The 18,421-nt window shown below is 38.2% G+C and overlaps 1 protein-coding gene across 1 annotated transcript; it reads right to left on the bottom strand.

Annotated features, from left to right (window-relative positions):
* Positions 1–9,187: 9,187 nt before the first annotated feature.
* LOC109210568 (thaumatin-like protein) lies at positions 9,188–18,194 on the bottom strand. The gene is made up of 5 exons (XM_019373998.1): positions 18,017–18,194; positions 10,657–10,976; positions 10,452–10,547; positions 9,301–9,347; positions 9,188–9,236 (listed from the first exon to the last, which is right to left on the bottom strand). The coding sequence occupies exons 1-5, from the start codon at positions 18,192–18,194 to the stop codon at positions 9,188–9,190; spliced, it is 690 nt and encodes a 229-aa protein (XP_019229543.1).
* Positions 18,195–18,421: the final 227 nt, after the last annotated feature.

The following is an 18,421-nucleotide window of genomic DNA, read 5'->3' as shown; positions in this document are numbered from 1 at the left end:
GAACAAATGAGAGAGGTCTGTGGGTGAAAACCGTTCAGGACACCGCAAGATGAACAAGTCTAGGGTTTGGTTGAAGAAATCAGGTTATGGAATTCTTGGGCAACAAAGCACGGCAATTGAAAGTTGGTTGGTTGGACGGATTGGGCTGATTAGTCCGAAATGAATGTCATGATCAATGGTACCAGCTGTCCCACTCAGATAAGTCTCTTTTCCTTTTCTTTCCTTTTTGTAAGTCGTCCGCTTTCGGATTCTCTTTATCCTTAACTCTCAAGGTCATTGCGTTTCACTTTTTTTGGGGTTTGTTTCTCTAAGATGTTTCAATGTCAGTCTTGTTCAAAGCAAATAAGAAAGGATTTCAAAGCTCACTACCAATTTCTGAAATTGCAAAGCAAAGTGTGGCCAGAACATACCAAAGATAGCATGATGTAAAGTGGGATATAAGGAGTCACCAGAGGTTTCATCGATGGAATGACTTGGTAATTTCATGGGAGATGCAAAGGTCCAGAGAAAAGGGGTCAGAGAGGTAAAACAACGGTTTCGATATGGAACACTCGGGTTATCAAGGGTCATGAGGTTTGAGGTCATTCAGAAAGTCAAGCAGTTCGGGGCTAGTTTAGGGGAAGCAGGTCAAAACAAAGTACGGCAGCGGAAAGACCTTCAGCAAGAATGCCATCAACTAACCACCATTTTAAACTGACAAGATTTTCCTTTGATTGAAACAGGGCCAGGAAATATCGTTTGTTTCGGGGGAACTCTCCGTAGGGGAAGAGCAAGCACCAAACAGGTTTGATCGTAAACTTTCAGGACCCTCCTGGAAATTATGTCCTAGTTTAAATTTCAAAAAATCATGAATAGCATAGTTTAGCATAAAGAAATGTATGTTAGTTGCAAGGTTTGCATGTTTAAGATAGGATTTAATTAGGAGTTTTCAGGACCCTCCTGGAAAATGGGATTTAGCTTAAAATTCAAGACAATCATGAGCGGCGTAAAGTAGCGTAGATGTATCCCGAAGGAATATAAGTTGGCCTAAAAATTGGAATGTTAAGGTAGAGTTCAATTAGGAGTTTTCAGGACCCTCTTGAATAATGGGACCTAGCTTTAAGATTTCCATTAGACAATAAGGTTTGGCATAAGTTCTGTTGCAGGGTAACATCAGTAAAATTGTCACTTTCAGGATAATAGTTGATTTTCAGGACCCTCCTGGATAATGGGAATTGGCTTAAGATTTGTTTTTAGATAACCAATGTAGCAGGAGTAATACCTTTAGAAGATGTAGCTTAGAGTTGTCAGGACCTCCCTGGATAATAGGATTTAGCTTTCAAATTCATGTAATAGTTGGTAGAATAATTCAGTTTAACACTCACCCATGTGCCCAGCTACCAAACTGGGGCAGGAAATTTTCTTGGTTTTGTCTATTTTTGTTGAAGTCAGTAGCCCGCCTGAAGAACAGAGGCATACATTTCAAGTCAGCAGTCAGGAGCCCGCCTGAAGAACAGAGGCATACATTTCAAGTCAGCAGTCAGGAGCCCGCCTGAAGAACAGAGGCATACATTTCAAGTCAGCAGTCAGGAGCCCGCCTGGAGAACAGAGGAATACATTCAAGTTTTAGCAATCAGGACCCCGCCTGAAGAACGGATGGAGTACAACTCAAGTTTTAGCTTTCAAATTCTTATCTGGTAGTATGATGCCCAGCCACCAAACTGGGCAGAAAATTTTCTTTGTTTTGTCTATTTTTGTTGAAGTCAGGAGCCCGCCTGAAGAACAGAGGCATACATTTCAAGTCAGCAGTCAGGAGCCCATCTGAAGAACTGAGGCATACGTTTCAAGTCAGCAGTCAGGAGCCCGCCTGGAGAACAGAGGAATACATTTCAAGTCAGCAGTCAGGAGCCCGCCTGGAGAGCAGGGAATACATTCAAGTTCAGTGGTCAAGCACCACCCGGAGAAAGGAAAACATCTCAAAGTGTAGTCAGCAGTCAGGCAGCCACCTGGAGAAAGGGCAAAACATCGCAGATCATAATTCAAGGCAGCAACAAAAGGTATCGCCGGGAGAATACAAGTCAACAAGGCAACAAGAACTACAAGATCAAGTTTGAAGACATAGATAGGACTTTTGTAATTCATAGATCATAGCTCATTCTAGCTTCTTTTTTTTGTGACACGGTGTAACAAGGGGGTTCAGTAAGCAGCAGCAACAGCAGCAGCAACAGTGAAACCACAGCTTCATGGTAGTCCCAGCTACCAGACCTTCCTGAACTACACTGACCCGATTCCCTTTTAGCCAAGGATATGTAGGCAACCTCAGAAGCAAGGTGCGGTCAAACCTTTCAAAAATACTTCACACGGAGTATTCAAACGGGCAAAAATCGCTCGTATCGGCTCACTTATCTTTGCACGAAAACTCTTCGTGTTTCCGAGCAAAGAGGGGCAGCTGTGAGCACGTGATTTTTGCCCTATATGAATTACTCCCATAATTTCAAAACAGAACAATTTCTTTCAGTGATTGCAATTTTGTGGATTTTCGTGGCATTTTCTGTTAATTGTTTGTATTTTTGCTTGTGCATTCTAATTAGTGAGAAAATACAAAAAAAATGTTGCATTTACATTTTAGGATTTAACTTTGCATTATTTGAATTGAGTAGTAAATTAGTTATTTTATAAGAATTGGAAAAATCACAAAAAATGGTTATTTTTGCACTTTTAATTTTAATCATTGAATTTTGGTAGTTTCCGTTTAATTTGGTTTTAATTAGTTGCAGTAAGTATTAGTTGTAGTAATTAATCTAATTTGAAAATAATTTGACAAGGAATTAATTTAGGTGTTATTTTTAGTTTTAATTTAAAAAAATGAATGAAAAAAATGAAAACAAAAGAAATGAGAGTGCAGATTTTTGGGCTAAATCCTTTTGTTTTTCTGGCCCAGTTCGAATTCTTCTTGATTTACCCCAGCCCAAACCTTTTCCCTCTTGAGACCGGATCTCCAGGCCCAAATGCCCCAACCCGGTCCAGACCCCCCCATCATAGAAACGACCCCGTTTAAGTGGACTCTAATCTCAGTCGTTGATGTCCTCTAATCTGACGGCCTGGAACTAGTAAGTTTGTCTCTATTTAAGTGTCTGAAACACCTCACCCCCCCCCCTCTCTCATCATCTCTCTCCCCAAATCACTCTCAGAGAACCCTAAAAGCCGCCCTAGTTCTCCGCCATTGTTTACCGGCGGCGCCACCTCTGATTCCTCCCAAATTAACACCCCATAAGCCCCAAGCCACCCCCATTCCGAATCTCCGCTCCATTCTCTTCGAATCCCCTGGAATTGCTCGAATTTTTTATCAAAGGCAGAACCCTAAAATCCTAAATTCGTCCAAATCGAAATCCCGTTGAAGATTTGGGTCCATTTCGACTTTATTCGTGTGTTCTTGATAAGATCACATGATTAATATCGAATTGGACCAGAAATCTGAAGTTTCTTTTGAAGACTCGAGCTCCGTTTCTTGTTGGCCAAAATATGTCGGGTATTTTCCTGTTTCTTCGTTATTTTTTCCTCATTAATTGCTTTCATTTTTTCTGTCCGACTTCTATTTCTTTTCTTTTCTTTGATTCTTCCTCACTTCTAGCTTCTTAAAGATTGTTTGACATGCATGTTAGTTTTAACTTTTAGGGTCGTATAGTCTGTTTAGTTAAGATAGCCGTTATTTGTTAATTTCGGTCCGTTTAATTGCATTCTTTATTTGATTCTGGTTTGCCCTATTCAGTGAATTGGGTTTCGATTTGGGTTTAGGGTCGTCCTTTTAGATTTCAATCATGGTTTGGTTTGTTTTGAATGGATTCGGCCCATAGTGATTTTTGTCCTATACCCGTTTGGGTTTATTTGGTTTAAACAGGGCACTTTGGGGGGTAGTTTAGGAATAGGACATGGGGGAATCTTTTGTAACTGATTGCAGAAGTTTCTAGTAGGGGTTTTTAAGGCAATTTCAGATTTTGGGTGTTTGAACTTGGGTAGTAAGTCAGAAAATGGGGGTTCAATTGGCAAAAAGTAGAATTAAGGGAAGGACTAGAAATGCAAAACGGAAACCTGAGGTCTGCCCTAATTAATTGCCTATAAAGGCAGTCTTTCTTGCCTTAGAAGGTAGAGAATTAAGAGCTGAAAATCGAGGGAATACACAGGTTGCACAAAATTTACTGTTTTAGAGAGAAGTGAATAGAAAAATCAAAAATACAAAAAAAAAAGTGGCAGAAAACTTGAGTGAAGCACTGTTCCTTTGAAGTGTCCTTTAGGATCTTAAAGTTTCATTCTCTGAATCAGTTTCTGCTTTGCTTTGGGGGTTTGAAATGGATTGAGATTGAGTATGTTAAATATGATTTAATGTTTTGTTGGGTTGACAATCGTTTGAACTGGTTATTCTGGGCGGTTACACATCATTTCTGGGTTTGAAGTCTGTTTTGCTAGCTGTTTTGTTGCTGATTCCTGCTGTTCTTATTGTTGATTCCTCATCTCTGTTTTCTCCCATTTCCAGGTACTCATTTCACTTTCCAATGTATGAAAATGGATAAATATGAAGAATGGATCATTTGAATGGAGACGTTTACTGATGCAGTTGGTTGGTCTATGTTTTCTGCACTTTCGAGAACTGTATATCTTAGTTTAATTTTCTTATGTTTCTTTCTTCTGTTTGTTCTGAGTAAAGATTGCTGTAATAATGATCAGTTTGATTGTTCATTGTGGGGTGTCAGATGTGTAGGGGAGGCATTTTGAATACTTGGCATTGTTTGAACTTGTATGTGTCCACAAAGATGGACATCTAGTCTATTTGTTTGTACTGTTAAAAGGGGAAGCATGATTATATAGTTAGATGTTTCTATAGGTTTCAGTTTGAATATGTAAATATCAAATAAACAGGTTAAACATAACACGTAGCTAGGGTGGTCATTATTTCAATACCAATTACTGCTTTCTAGAGGCTAGTTGTTGATAGGTTGTTTTGGGTGTCAAGTGCTGATTCTGAAAGTTGTTAATATTTTCCCTTACTATAGTTTTAAATATCAAAGTGACATGACATCTACATGTAAAGAGTTTTGTTCAATGTTAAAATGAGGGTACTGCCTATGCTTTAAAATCAGAAATATCTCACTAATGGTTGGAATGATTCATGAGCAAATCAGTGTTCTGTTTGGCTTCAGGGGTTCGATCCTGAATCTCCTGTTTGCAGCCGGAGTGTGCTGAAATACTTGGGCCCTTTGGGCCTGAGTATTATTGGAGTCCTTTAAGTCAAAGGGAGCCCCATTATGTTTGAGCAGCTTCCTGGCTTAGAGATTTGGGCTTGTTTAATTCAGGCCCTCCCACTAATGGGATGGTTTTTTTATGAAAGCCTCGAAGTTGGAAAGGAATTTGTTTGGATAATTCACTCAAAATGGAGTTCAAATACCCTAGTGTTTAATTAACTTGGGCCCTGAAAAGGGAATTTGAGGTGAACCATAATTAGACAATTCATAATGAATGGCCCTCATAGATTAATTTAAAGACCTTTAAGCTAAAATAAATTGAGGTGCGCCGCGCCAAACAAAATTCACAAATTGCGTGGCCCTCCTTAACTATTTCTTTAAAATACTTAGAACTCGGGACGTGCCATTTAGCGAATTTTCATGGCCTCCCGCAAAGTTAATAAAACGCGTAGTTACTTTAGGCGCGGGTTTTAATAATCCACTTTCCTAAACTCGGGTGCACATTTATGTGACCCAAATCCAAATCTCAACGATGTTAAAATATGTCAAAAACCACGGGTGCATTTATGTGACGTGGTTCAAGACGTGTTTTAATAACTTTGCAATATTCCTTAAATTTAAATAAAAGCGGTAAATAAAATTGTCGATCTAGAGGCAGAGGCGACACTTCCAAATTGAGGGGTGAACCTTCCTGGGGTCGAGGCAAGAGTGCTTTACCCCTTGCCCTACAAAAGATAATCACAATTGCATAGCCCTTCGAGTCTAGTTCTTATGTCCCTTCGAGGGAAGCTCCGGAGGGAAACTCGGTTCAATAGAAACCGGCTGTCCAGTCAAAGCCACCAAGAAGGTATCAACTCAGAGATGAGTCATCCACATCTCAAAGCACTTCCGAAGGTTCGGAAAGTGCTAGTCAGGCTTCTGGGCCATCCTCTACACCTGTCCCTGAGGCACCAGATAGTAATATTGATGACATCCCCGATGATAGTAGAGGGGGAGATGCTACAGCTGCTGGCCTTGAAAGGTCGAAGAAGAAAAATTTCTAGGAAGACTGCTTTGTTAGTCTGGCTGCCTTCACCAGCTTCCGCACTTGGCAACCAGTAAGGTCGCTTACTCTTGAGCGACAGTTTCAGTTGAAAGACCTAGAGAGGTATAACCCAGCAGTTTTGAGATAGCTTGGAGAACGCAAAAGGTGGATGTGGTTTACCCAGAGCGTGGTGGATGCTAAGGAGTACCTTGTTCGGGAATTCTACTCCAATGTGGCGCATATCAAGAAAAGGACAAAGGTGACAAAAGTGAGAAACCTCAAAGTACGCTTTGATCAGCACATGGGATATGACGATGTCGAGCCCACAGAGTACATAGAGAAGTGTGCACTTGGAGATGCAGCTCGTCCTTGGTTAGCAGATATTCTAGCTCCACCAGGACCACCACCACCATGGATCACAGCATGGGTGCCTATCCAGAGAAGCACTCTGAGTGTCGAGGCAAAGCGGTGCAAACCTTTGTCTGCAGCAGACTAGACCCGAGTCAGAATGAGACATATCTTCCGATTCCTCGGGAAGTGCTAGTTGCCTCTGTCATGGCTGGTACCCTATCAATGTGGGTGTCGTGATGTCGGTCAACATCTCAGTGATTGCTCGGCAGTATGATTCTTCCTACCCGTATCCCAATACCATTACAGAGTGCCTCACTGATGTGCAAGTAGAGTCGAGGGATTACGACACAAAGGTGCGGCTGAAGAAGCCCTTCTAATGGTATTCTTTGATGGATGCAAACAACCCTAAGAGAAAAAGTCTTCCGTCTACCACCACAGTTATATCTAGGGATTATGACACAAAGGTGCGGCCGAAGAAGCCCTTCTAATGGTATTTAGCACATGTTATATCTTTTATTTGTCATGTTTACTCCCATGTGCTTTATTTGAAGTTGTTATTACAAGCCACATCCTTTACTTGTCAAGTTTACTCTTATCTGCTTTATTTGAAGTTGTTACTTCTTTTATCATTATGTGACTTCCTTTATTGTTGAGTTATTTCTAATTGAAATTGTTGTTACATGATATCTTTTTATTGCCGGGTTATTCTCATGCATTTAGACGTAGTTGCTATCTCATGCAGCCTATTTCATATATTAGAATCTGAAGTAGCCACTTCATGGAAATGCCTTCATTATCGAGTTTATCGTTAATCAATTAATGGAAGTTGAAGTTATTAAAAGTCACTAATTTATGTGAATTGAAGTTGTGTTTAAAGGGGGTGTTGTTCATTGTTGAGTTACTTTTCCGTTCATTTTTTTATTATTGAGATTCTATATATATTGTGTTTGAGCCGTGGGATATTCGTTGTGGATATATTGATATTGTTGGTTCTTTTGGAAAGTTTGTGGCCTATGGGCACCTATTGTACGAGTTGATATGTTTGTTGTTGTGATGTTAGCACATGTGAATTGTTGTGTGGATTGGTTGTTATTATGCGGAGCATAAGGGTGGCATCTCACTGTTGTTGTTATGAGGAGCATAAGGGTGGCACCTCATTGTTGTTAATTGTGCGGGGTGATACGGGTTGCTATTGTGATATTGTTCGAATAAGGGATAAGGGTGGCTATTATGCACAGTGTTATGGGTGGCTATCGGAGTGATATGGATGGCTAATTATATTGTCAGGACGGAGTGATACGGGTGGCTATCGGAGAGAAAGGGTTGGGAATGTAAGGGGAATTATGTTGATGATATTCGTGTGTTAGGGTGATTCTTCTTGTGTATCTTATTACACCTTACGTGACTTGTTGTGTTGCTTTCAATGAGCTACTCGATGTCTTTGATATTACTTGTTGACTTGGGCAGTACTAGTACACTCGCACAAGCATAAACCATAGCATGCCACTTATACTTGTCAGGAGTATGAAACCTGACGTTCATTGATCATGTCCATGTATTCTTGTATTATTTGCTTTCATGTCGATATTGAGCCTGTGACCACGCCAGGCAGACTGTGATATTGAGCCTGTGACCATGCCAGGCGGATTGTAATTGTGAGCATGTGATCATGTCGGGTGAATTGAGATATTGGCACGTGAGTTGTCTGTGCAGTTTGTGATAAGAAATGTGGGCACAAGATGCCGTGAGTATATGATTGTGGGTTGAGACTCGTGACTTTTGATTTTGAGATGAGGTATCTCGTAATAATTTCATTCCGAAACTTGTGTTGGGGCGACTTGATTAATTGGTTATTATTTGTTTTCCTTATTTGGTTTCAATGGTACTTTCACGGTGTTCGTATTACTTAAACGTTATATCATATCTTGATTCTTGTTGCCATTTACTGATTCATGCTTTCATTATTAGCTTTATACTTCTATACTACACATGTAATTTTGACTAGTAAGTGTCTTGACGTGTACCTCGTCACTATTCCACCGAGGTTAGTCTTGATACTTACTGGTACAGACCGTGGTGTACTCATACTACACTTCTGCACGTTTTTATGCAGATCCAAGTATGGAGATATCGAAGTCACGAAACGTTAGCTTGTTGATCATGAGGATTCAAGGTAGAGCTGCTTGGTCGTCGCAGTCCCTTGGAGTCCTTTCATTTCATTGTAGTGTCAGCTTGTTATTTGAACAGTATTGTATTTCGATCTTTGAGATCTTTCCATGTATTCAGCTAGTATTCGTAACTCTGTATTACCTAGTCTTGGGAGGTTGTAGTGATTATTGCCGCGTCGGCTTATTTCATATTTATTTCGGTATTTTATATAATTCTCTAATTTAAATATCATTATTAAATTGGCTTAATTGGGGTAAGAAACCAGCTTACCTAGTCTTAGAGACTAGGTGCCATCACGACGATTGAGGCGGGTTTTTGGGTCGTGACAAAATTCCTTATACATTGCAAGATATAAGCTCCCGAATTCAGCTTGGTGACCCCAGAATTTCTGCTTTGCGAACGCGATTCACAGGTCAAATATTACGTTTTACTCTTCGCGATCGCGGCCAAGAGCTCCGCGGTGGCGAAGTGCACCCCTGTAGCCAAAAACCAACAGTTGAAAAAGGCCTAAAAATAATCTGAAACTACCCCGAAACTCACCTTAGCTCCTCGGGACCCCGTCCAATTGTACCAACAAGTCCATAAACCTAATCCAAATTTATCCAAAAGCTCGAAACATCACAAATAACATCAAAAGTAAGAGTCGAAGATCAAGATCATTCTCTTTTCAAACTTCGTCGAACTCGTCCGAATCCTACCAAATAAACTCCGAATGAAATCGAACTTTGCACACAAGTTTCAAATGACAAAATGAACCTATTCTAACTCTCGAAATATCAATCCAAACCCGATAACATCGAAGTCAACTCCCGGTCAAACCTATGAACTATCCAAAGCTTTAAATTGCCAACTTTCGCCAAATAGTGTCGAAACCTTCTAGAAACATCCAAATGCAAATCCTGGCGTACGCCCAAGTCCAAAATTACCATTCGGACCTAATGGAACCATCAAAACTCCGTTCCGAGGTAAACTATACAAAAGTAAAATTTAGTCAACTTTTCCAACTTAAAGCTTCTAAAATGAGAATCATTCTTCCAAATCAATAAGAATCACCCAAAAACCAAAACCGACGATTCACACAAGTCATAATACATCATGCGAAACTACTCATGCCCTGGAACCACCGAACGAAATACAAATGCTCAAAACGACCGATCGTGTCGTTACAAAATTAATGCTTAATTTGGTGTTAAGGGAGAATTAATAACAATTTAAATGGAGATAAGTGATGAAACAAAGACTATTTATACAAGATTAGTTCAAGCTTATGTGAATTAGACAAAAGAAGCAAGACGTAACTGTAATGTTAATTGGCAACAACTTTCAGTTGTATTTATTTGAATCATATTTTAAAATAGAAGCATCAACTTTGAAATTATACGAAATGATTTGTGAAAATTTGACTACAAGCCATTAGAAGATTCATTTATCACTAATAATAAGTACATAATTATCTAGTTATATATAGCTTGAGCATCTTTGAAGCCTAAACTATTTTGAGGTTTAAAACCACTCCTTTAGCGGTTATGCAAGACCCTATCCCCATGGACAAAACTTAATCATATAGTCAGTTCCTGAACATGTATATAAAGCATCTTCATCAAAAGGATAAGTATAAGAATAAGGACAGAATTCCTTGTATTGTTTAGAGTAGCTCGACGGCTTGCATGTTTGTGGAGAACTATATGCACCAGTGCAACATAAATCATCTTGCCGATACGCCATACATGCGCTTTTGCACCCAATGACATTATTACCTTGATCTCGTATTTCAAACTCTTCTTGTTCTGCACAATGCACGTCGTTCAAATCCATGAGACAACCTATATGACTGCAATCAGTTCTATTAATAGGGATAACAGAGACTGGTAGATTAAAACCATCGACTATGCTAACTGAGTAAAAATCATTTGCCCCAGACCAGCTTGCTAATGTAAATTGTACAATGGTTATTGGTGGAATGCCACCTGCACCATTGCACGTTATTTGGCCTGATGCACAATCTCCGCTAACACAAGTGAAATTTCTACCGTATTGGGCGCAAAGATATCTCGCCCATAATCTTCCTGACCATGAGTTTGGTACCTCAAGTGTTTGTGATGCTTTTGATTCTAATTCGAATCCTGTAGAAATCGTCGCTCCTTGACTAGTTTGTGTAGCTGGCCAAATTGTGTGATTGCAGTTGTTCTTTATTGTCAATTTGGTTGCATAAGACCCTGCAGAATGTCATTTCCAAAGCATAAACATTAACATCATCATACAAATTATAGTGAACACTAATAAAAGAGTTATTTTCACTTGTTTTCTCCATCTATACCAAAAAAAGAAGATATTCTGACTTGAAATCATGCAAGCAATCATGGTATCGCAGTTTTTGAGTACTACCACCGCTTCAAGGGACTAAATGCTTTATTTTATCAGAAAAGAGAATTAATATACAATTATTTAACCAAGAGGGTAGGCACCAAAATTAAAATTACCATAGAGGAAGAACACAGAGAAGATAACAGCAATGAGAAAATATACCCTCATCCTTGAATATTTTATCAAAGATTTTATTTTATGAACTGAAATAGACATGACTTGAATCTATATAAGTCCTAAAACAGAAGAGTTACATGAGAAATGTGTAGTCAACTATTTTGTTGGCTAAGATTTATAGCAATAAATGTAAAATTGTCCTGTCTATAAAAGGTATTAAATCCTCTAAAGATATTACGGAAGTCATACTTGCAAAGAACATCTGAACCTGATCAATTTAATTTCTTCTACATCTGTATGTTGTTCCCAAGTCAAGTCTTAAATATGATTTTGGGAAAATGCATAAATAGTTCGCTCTGATTTGCAGTTGCATGATAATAAGGTTAATAGCAATAAATTTAAATTTATCCTCCCTTTAAAAGGTACTCCCTCAATTCAATTTTACTTGGTAAGTTTTGACTTTCCATGCCCCTTAAGAATAATAAATTAAGTGCATAATTTACTATGATACCCATATTAATTGATGCATATTTTATCGGATTTGAGGAAATGATTTGAAATGAATAATATATACTGTGGGTATAACAGGAAAATTTTTTTGTCTTCTCTTGATATGCGTAAAGTGACAAATAAAAATGAAAATCGATTTTTAGTATCTCTGCCAAGTAAAAGTGAACAGAAAGAGTATTATAATCTGCTAAAGAATACTGAGACATGATTGGCAAGAATATGTGAGAACCTATTCAATCTAATTTTCGCTAAATTTGTTGGTTGTTTCTCGGTCAAGTCTTAGAGTGTGTTTGGTACGAAGGAAAATATTTTTCGGAAAATGTTTTTCCTACCAAGAGAAGGGAAAACATCTTCTAAAACTCTTTTTCGACATTCCCCACTCTTTCTCCATCCCCACAAACCCACCCCACACCCCCACATAACCCAGCCCAACCCTACTTTACCCTACCTCCACCTTCGCTCCCTACCCCATCCTAAATAAAAATATTATTAATAATACTTTCTTTTCATGTAATAGATAAAAAAATATCATTTCAACAAATGAGTATTTTCTTTTCACATATCCATGGCAAATCAATATTCAGTCAATGCAGTAGTCACTCAGTTCGGTATCTCAACAGTTCGGTAATCATGTATTCATTCAGTTTAGTATGCAAGTGTTAATGAAAGTTCATGTTCCCGCCCGTTTAAGGTCCGGATTTAGCAGAAGTTACAGTCAGGATAATCATTCGAGGACGAATGATCCCAAGGGGGAGAAGTTACAAATTAGAGGCTTCATAGACTAGAGTAACAGTTAGACAGAGTCGTAGGCTTTTCATATTAAGCTATGTGGCTACAAATATGTTTCAGAATTGTATTAGTATTTTCGTACTTTGATTTATATCATCCAGACTTTCAGTATATCAGCATGTGTTAGTTTATCTTCCGCATTTAGTATGTTATGATACCACATGTTGGTTCAGCCAGCCAATTGGTTCGCTCGGTCACATGTAGTCAGGCATCGAGTGTCGTGTTACGTCCAGGCCCAGGTTCGAGGCGTGATAAGTATTTTCTTTTCATGATATAAAAAGGTATTTTTTTTCATTTTAACAAAGTATTTTCGATATAGAAAAAGTTTTTTTTTATTCCAACAAAATGAGTGTTTTTTTTCATGATGTAAAAAATATATTTTCTTTTATTTCAATAAAATGATTACTTTATTTTCATGTTGTAAAAAGAGTACTTTCTTTTTCAACCAAAAAAGAGCATTTTCTTTATAATTATGGAGTATTTGTGTGAATTTTCGAAGAATATTAATTGTTGACGAAAATAAAGTGCTTAAAATGTTGGGTATCTGGGGAGGAGGGATGGAGCGCAAGGAAATAGGGAAATGCGCTCCTCTAACAAATACATTTCAAAGGTTTTTTTGCTTCTCCATTTTGGTGAAGAATCGGTTGAAACCAAACTCCATCCAAAAGTAAAAACAATACGTCTTCCTAATGAAAAGGAAAAATATATCAAAGTAGTAGAGCTATTGGATAGGCTCTGACGCCTCAAAATTGAGGAGCAAGAATTCTCAAAGAATCAACATATTGTAACGATTCAATCCATCGTTTTGAGTTTTAACTTTTCGTTTTATGATTTGAGACCCTTAGTAACTTTATTTGATGCATTATGTCTTGTGTGCATGGTTCGTTTCAACTTCCGGTAAGTTTAGATGTGTTTTGGTAGAAAAATTCAATTCTAAAACTTTAACGTTGTTGGAGTAGACCCCAACCAACATTCATCATAAATGATCTCGAATCGATATTTTGACGATTCTGATAAGTTCGTATGATGATTTTATTTACTTGTACATATATTTTGTTTGGATCACCGGCGACTAAAGGTCATTTCAACGCTTATGGTTGAAAGTTGAAAGTTTAAAAGTTGAGTTCATGAACATTTAAATCTTTGAGTTTTGATGCCTCATTCTTAGTTTTGTTGTTTTGAGCATACGAGCGAGTTCGTGTGAGGTTTAAATACGTTTTTGCATGTTTGGGTGGAGTCCCGAGGTGCTCGAGCGAGTTTCAAAATTGTTTCGAGCTATTTTGAAAAGTGCTGAATTTGTTGGTGTTGCTATTGTCGCAATTGCTAGAGCAGGTTCGTGAATGCGAGGTCCGCATTTGCGAATGTTGACTCGCATTTGCGAATGTTGACTCGCATTTGCGAAATTTAGGAGAGCTTAGGTTTCGTTGCATTGCAATGGATTGTCCACAAATTTGACGTCTGCATTTACGAATGTTACTCACATTTGCAAAGGAGCCCAACCTAGGGGAGGTTTGCAATTGTGAAGACTTGGTCGTATTTGCGATGTTCACAGTTGCGAAGTCCAGGTCTCAATTGCGATTTCTAAACTGACGCTTGTTTGCAATTGCAATTGCAAACTAAGTAGTTGTATTTGCGATGTTCTCATTTACAAATAATCTTGTTCTCATTTACAAATAATCTGCAGTTGGGTAGAAGTGAAGAGATTTGAGATTAGCTCATTTTATCCCATTTTTGAGACCTAGACATCGTTAGGAGGCAATGTTTTAGAGGATTTTCTTTTTAACTTCAAAACTTAGTAACATTAACTTGTTTTTGATTAATATCCATTATTCCTCATATATTTTTACTCCTAAATCTAGGACTTTATAGAATAAAAAAAGGTTTTTGAATAGTAACTTAAGATATGAATTTTTGGAGATTTTAACCCCGATTTGAGGTTGGATCTCCAAAACAATTACATATTTGAAACTTGGATGAATTGATCATAGGGATTGTCACGCCCCGACCTAGGAGAGCTCGAGCGGCGCTCAACCGAGATATCCCGATCAAGCAAGCGTACTTGATTCCTTCTACCCAACCTTACCCTTGAACAATATAAGAATCAATAATACGATACAGATACGAGAAGAGTAAATAGTTCTACATTCTTTTTTCATTACTCAAATGAGATTCATTTTACAATTTTCAAAATATCACAAGTTCATAATTACGAGAGAAAACATGTTTGCCAAATATCAACACTTCTAGTTCATCACCCAACATCAAACACCACCCACAACATGTCTAAGGAGCCTCTAAGTATAACATAAGAGTAGTATGGAAGTGCTGGCAATAAGGCCCCGGCAATACCTCAAAGCACTATGTACAATGTCAAGTGACATAAGGCCCGGGACAGAATATGGCTCATCAAAACCTGCTGAGTAGAGGATAACTACTAACGAGGATCAAAGTTGCCTACTGGCAAACCACATTTATCCATTAAAGATGCAGCGCCCCGGCAAAAGGGACGTTGGTACATATGGAATAGTACTAGTATGTAACGATAAACACCCTCTCAAAGAATTGAGTAGCAGTACAAGGAGAAATAACATAAGATTAAGAAGAGCCTCAAACAATATAAAAATATCAAGTTAAGAAGAAGATAACTTTTTCCAAGTAAATATTATATTTTTAAGTTGGGAGATCTTTAGTACTGATATACCATCGTGTTTTAGCACAGAGTCGGATTACGGCCCAATCGGCTAAGCCATCTCACCCAAAGACATCCAATCACAAAACCACCGTACTTTTATCACGGAGTTTGGTCTCAGCCCAATCGGCTAAGTCGTCTCATCCCAAGACATCCCACCACAACACCACCATGTGCGCAACATGGCGTCTGATCACAACCCGATCGGCTAGGTCTTCTACCCATATATGTCGTGTAAGTCGACATCCAATCCAAAGTTGAAATAATCTCATCCAATCAAGGGAAACAATCTCATCACATCAAATCCATCCTATTTAAGGAGAACAATCTCAACACATCAGTACGGGGATCACCCTTCAATCACACCTACACCGGCACGAGTAGTTTTGGGGTTAGTTTTTTCCAACCTACCCTTCCTCAGTGAATAACGATACTCCCAAAAATATTTTTGTTTTGGAGACAGAGGAAACAAAAGTACAAATACATTCACCTCATAACCTTTCACACCATATAATAGCTTCATTAGTACTTTAAACCACTCACAACATCATTATTTCATTGGCTCTCTTGACCAAAATATGATTCTTCATTCATGGCACGGTGGTCGTATCTCATATTTCATACTTTTATTTCTTTACTATCATAAATATCAACATATAGAATATTCTAGGAATCATAACTCTAAGTTCATTAGTAGTGAAGGCTTTAGGCACAATGGATTTTTTTTCACAAAAATGGGGCAAAATGATTGGCAATCGAAGCACAAGTTAAAAATCTTAAACGAGTGACACACAATTTATTCTTGACATACTTTTTCCCAAAAGGGCAATAAATAATTTCAACTCATGAATATGTAAGAACTCAAAACACATTGAAAATACTTACAAAGCATAGCATGGTGATTTACGATTGAAACAGGCTTTCAAATCATAGGCCTTAAGTATATATATGAGCAATATGAGTCTTACGCGCATTGAGTTTTTATTCCAAGTTACGCATAACAGACTTTTATTTGAAACATGAGTTGAGGTCATAACATTTTAATTCATAAACCATACTTGAACATGTTGGAAATCATGATGAGATTAGAGCAATTGGAACACATCTTGAATATGTACATCTTTTAACACAATGCTTACTCAGGATAATAGACTTTATTAGGAACAACATTGGAACATGGGAATAAGGAACCTGGGCCAACCATACTTGAAACTTACGGGAATATCATGAAATTCGATTCTAAGATAGAATTTTAGCCAACATACCTTTCTTTAGCTTTCCTTAGGTTACTACAACCTCCCAATACTCCTAGCAACCTTAATCTGTATAAACATAACAAAATTTTACCATAGTTAGGAAGGAGTTCAAAGATTTAGCCCATTTTGACATTTCATCAAACACCTAATATGTGAAGTCGATTACAATTTCCCATAATAGAAATTCCTCTACTCTCACCATAAATTTTCAAGCAGCCAACCAATATATCCCTACAACACCCATCAACCATCATTAGTCACATGCATGCCCAACCACTTGCCTCAAACCCACCAAAATCACATTTTCTAGTCTTAACATACTCCCAAATTCGAGATTGAGGGCTTATGGATTCCGTTCACCATCCCGTAATCCCTACCATGATAACATCCAACTTAAACCCATTATTAAACTTTGCATAAAATCTAAGGATGAAGTCCTATCTTGTAAGTAGGAGGTCTTGTGAGTTTCTCTTTTGAATTCCCAAGGTTTGTGCAAGAATTTGAGAGTATAATTTGACAAAGCCTCTCCCTCTCCCTCTCTCTAAATTGATTCCCTCACTCTAAAACATCAAGTTATATCTTATAAAATGACCTCCTAAGGCCCTATATCAAAAATAGGGTCGGATAATAAAATTTTCAAAAATAACCCCCCGATGTCAATTATGTGGTGCAATTTCGTGGTAGCAGAAAAGATATGTGGTCAGCAGAATGTCCACGAAATAGCATGTCAATTCCGCAATGCCGTTTCTCGGTAGCAGAATGGTTATGCGGCTAGCATAATGGCCAAAAAATGATTTTCAAATTCTGGGTTGGGTCTGGTCAACTCTGCGATGCAATTTCGCAGCGGCATAATGGTTATGCGGCAAGCAGAATGGCCTCAACATGGTTTTCAAATTTGAGTTGCTTCTGTTTCATTTCGTGGTGATTCTGTGGTCAGCGGAACATATCTGCTATAGCATAATGGACCAAAGAATCTTCGTTTTCTACAAATTCTTCTACCAACTCCATGAAACATTGCACAATCAAAAAATTCGGATTGTGAAACATTAGCTTACCTTGGCACCATACAAACATAAATTCTTGTTGAACTTTTACGAGGCCTTACATCCTCCCCCGCTTAGGATCATTCGTCCTCAAATGAGGAGTAGAGTCTACCCAAAACACCCAACATAACTCATCTCTTCCTTCACACATCACAAGCCCCCAAATTTTGAGTAACTCCCATATTTTTCAGAAATTTTGGCAGAGTCTCCTGTATAATTCGGCCTATCCACCTGCTAGAGAATCACAAAAACCACACCTAACAACACATCCACAACTCAACAAAGCATCAAAATATATATCGATAACACTTATCTCAACATTACAGGCATTACATTATCAATAGTGGCATCTGGACATGAAATGTATATATTAAAATCATAACACATAAAAAGTACCTTGAGAACCACAACCATTTGGCTATACAAACAAGTGAGAATATTTTCTTTTCACAACATCCTCGGCCTTCGAGGTGACCTCCTCGACACACAGACTTCACCATAGCACTTTGACAGATTCAATCTCAACTTCCGGACATGTCTAACAAGGATGACAATTAGGTAGCTCTCATAAGCCAAATATCCATTAACTTCACATTCAATAGCTTCCACCGGACTGATGGACAAAGGATTTCCAACTACCTTCTTTGACGTAGTGTCACGACCCATAATTCCCATCTTAAGGATCGTGATGGCGCCTAGCATTTCACTTGCTAGGAAAGCCAACATTAGAGTAATTCCTTGCCATTTTTTTTGAAACACTTCGAACAATTTAACCAATTAAACATAAATAAAGCCAAAATAAAGTACGAAATAGCATAATAAGTATAGCCCGGATCTAGAGTCGCAAGTACACGAGCTTATAAAGGCTCTACAAATAGGGTCTGAAATAAGTA

Source organism: Nicotiana attenuata, unplaced genomic scaffold, assembly GCF_001879085.1.
Source record: "Nicotiana attenuata strain UT unplaced genomic scaffold, NIATTr2, whole genome shotgun sequence".
Lineage (NCBI taxonomy): Eukaryota > Viridiplantae > Streptophyta > Magnoliopsida > Solanales > Solanaceae > Nicotiana > Nicotiana attenuata.
Note: the sequence above shows the minus strand (reverse complement) of the source record. Positions and strands in the feature narration are given on the sequence as shown.

Excerpts from the sequence above, each read along its gene's own strand:
- LOC109210568 (XM_019373998.1), bottom strand. The coding sequence starts at position 18,194 with ATGGGTCGTGACACTACGTCAAAGAAGGTAGTTGGAAATCCTTTGTCC. Across the intron at positions 10,548-10,656 it reads GGGCAAATGATTTTTACTCA|AACAAGAAGAGTTTGAAATA; the intron begins GTTAGCATAGTC and ends TGCATTGTGCAG. Across the intron at positions 9,348-10,451 it reads AGATGATTTATGTTGCACTG|GTTTATGGACTTGTTGGTAC; the intron begins GTGCATATAGTT and ends AATTTGGATTAG.